Source organism: Acanthamoeba castellanii (assembly GCF_000313135.1).
Source record: "Acanthamoeba castellanii str. Neff unplaced genomic scaffold scf7180000084702, whole genome shotgun sequence".
In the NCBI taxonomy this organism is placed as follows: domain Eukaryota; phylum Discosea; order Longamoebia; family Acanthamoebidae; genus Acanthamoeba; species Acanthamoeba castellanii.
The window spans coordinates 163,441-165,264 of record NW_004457263.1 but is presented as its reverse complement, the minus strand read 5'-3'; the positions used below and the strand labels follow the sequence as shown (position 1 = coordinate 165,264).

General features: G+C 54.4%; 1 protein-coding gene across 1 annotated transcript; it reads right to left on the bottom strand.

The window, feature by feature from the left end:
* Positions 1–86: 86 nt before the first annotated feature.
* Positions 87–1,760, bottom strand: ACA1_136630 (Bystin, putative; the record flags this gene model as incomplete). The annotated part of the gene is made up of 6 exons (XM_004333377.1): positions 87–385; positions 474–591; positions 695–915; positions 1,221–1,327; positions 1,396–1,453; positions 1,529–1,760. Coding segments are annotated over 6 exons (1,035 nt in total), but the record flags the coding sequence as incomplete, so codon positions are not given.
* Between the last annotated feature and the right edge of the window lie 64 nt (positions 1,761–1,824).

Genomic DNA, 1,824 nt, shown 5'->3' with positions numbered 1-1,824 from the left:
ATCATGTCTAAGAGAGAGAGAGAGAGGTTAGTTAGGATGAGCGTTGTTGAAGTCAAGATCAAGAGATTGTTGAGGGTAACAGTACTGTCGGCGCTGGGCTGGCCTTCGCCTCTGCTCTTGGATTCGTTGAGCTCGCGCAGGATTTCGCCGGTGATGGTGTGGTGACCCTGGTGCTTGATGAGCTGCTTCACCTGCGCCTTTTGGTTGGGCGTCATGTCTTCCTTATACCTCTGCACAAACACGAGGAGGGCCTGGTGCCAGAGCACGGGCAGCATTCGCTCCTCCTTGATGAAGCCGACGAAGTGGTCCACCAGAGCGTCGATCACTCGGTACGGAAGCGAATACTTCTTATCGAGCAAGACGCGGATGAAGATACTGTTGGCGCCTGGTAGTGGTTTCAATTCAATCCGCAGTGTGAGCCAGGAGGAGCTGCGTCTCTGGAGCCAAGTGGTGGGGAGGAGATGGGGACGCACCAGAGTACTCCATCTGGGCAATCTTAAGAAGAGCAACGGCGGATTGGAGGGCGGGGATGGAGACCTTCACGATGATACTCGCCACGATGGTGGCCTCTCGGAGAGTGCAGTTTCGCGACTGGAGACAGGCGTCACATCACACACGGCCAAGAAGCAAAGTCAGCAAGGCCGAGCGACAGAGAGAAGCGAAACACACGCATGTCGATGAGACAGGGCCGTACCTCGCAGAGAGGGAGCACGATGCCCTTGTAGAAGGCGGCCGGCTTGAAGACGGACTTCTTGAGCGCCATGTACAAGTGCCAGTTGAGCTTCTTGTTCTGCTCCATGTCGTTTCTCACGTGGGGCAGCAGGATCAGGTTGTAAAATCGCTGGGCCATCTTGGCGTTGAGGTTGGACGCGAAGATCTTGGTGGCGGCCGCCACGGCGACCGGGCTCCAGTGGTCTGGCGAAGCGAGCAAGTCAGCCAGAAACACAACAACAGATACAGTCTCAAAGTGGGTGTGAGTGTTGTGTGTTGAGTGTGCCCATCAAATTATAACCGTCGGTGTGGAAAGAAGCCGACAGCTTTCTTCGTGATGGAACCCTCCACACCATCACGTGGAAGAGGGTGCGGATCGCTATGGGCGCCATTAAATTATACTTGGTCATGGACGTATCCCAAGTATAAATCGTGAGGGCCTTCTTCTTATTATTATTCTTTTCGTGGCTGCGTGTGTGGCCGTGGTGTGCAGAGGAGAGGGAGAGAACCTGGCTCGGTGAGGTAGAGGATCTCTTCCCAGTTGGTGAGTGTGGGCACCATCTTGAACGCCTTGGGCAGCTTGCCCGACTTGTATTTGGCGAGCAGTCTTCCCACACTGTAGCACAGCACGCAATCAGGGGTTGGCACAAGCAGGCAAGCAAGCCAAAACGGAGGAGACAATACCCGCGGTAGACTTCAACCACCTTCGGGTTGAGCCTCTGCAAAGGAGGTCCCTCCTGACCTGTAAGACAACACGAATGAGCTAAGATGAGCCAAAAAAAAAAAGTAGAACGAACAAAGTGAGAGAAGAACGAACCCTCACGCGCCATCTCCATCTCCTTCTCCTTAATCTTCTCCATGATGATGTCGGCCAGGGTCCGTCGTGGCTGCTCGGGGGCAGACCACATGGCCAGCGCCTTCTCCTCCTCCGGGTCGAGAATAACTTCCTCCTGATCGTAGTCTCCTTCATCCTCGTCAAAATCCTCCTCGTCCGAGCTTTCATGTTTCTTTGTTGTCGTCCTGACTCTCGTCGATACTCGCTCCCGCCTCCTACATACGCAAATCGCGAATGTAGTTTTGAGAGTACTGCGAGATTAGTGTTCGAGAGGCGGG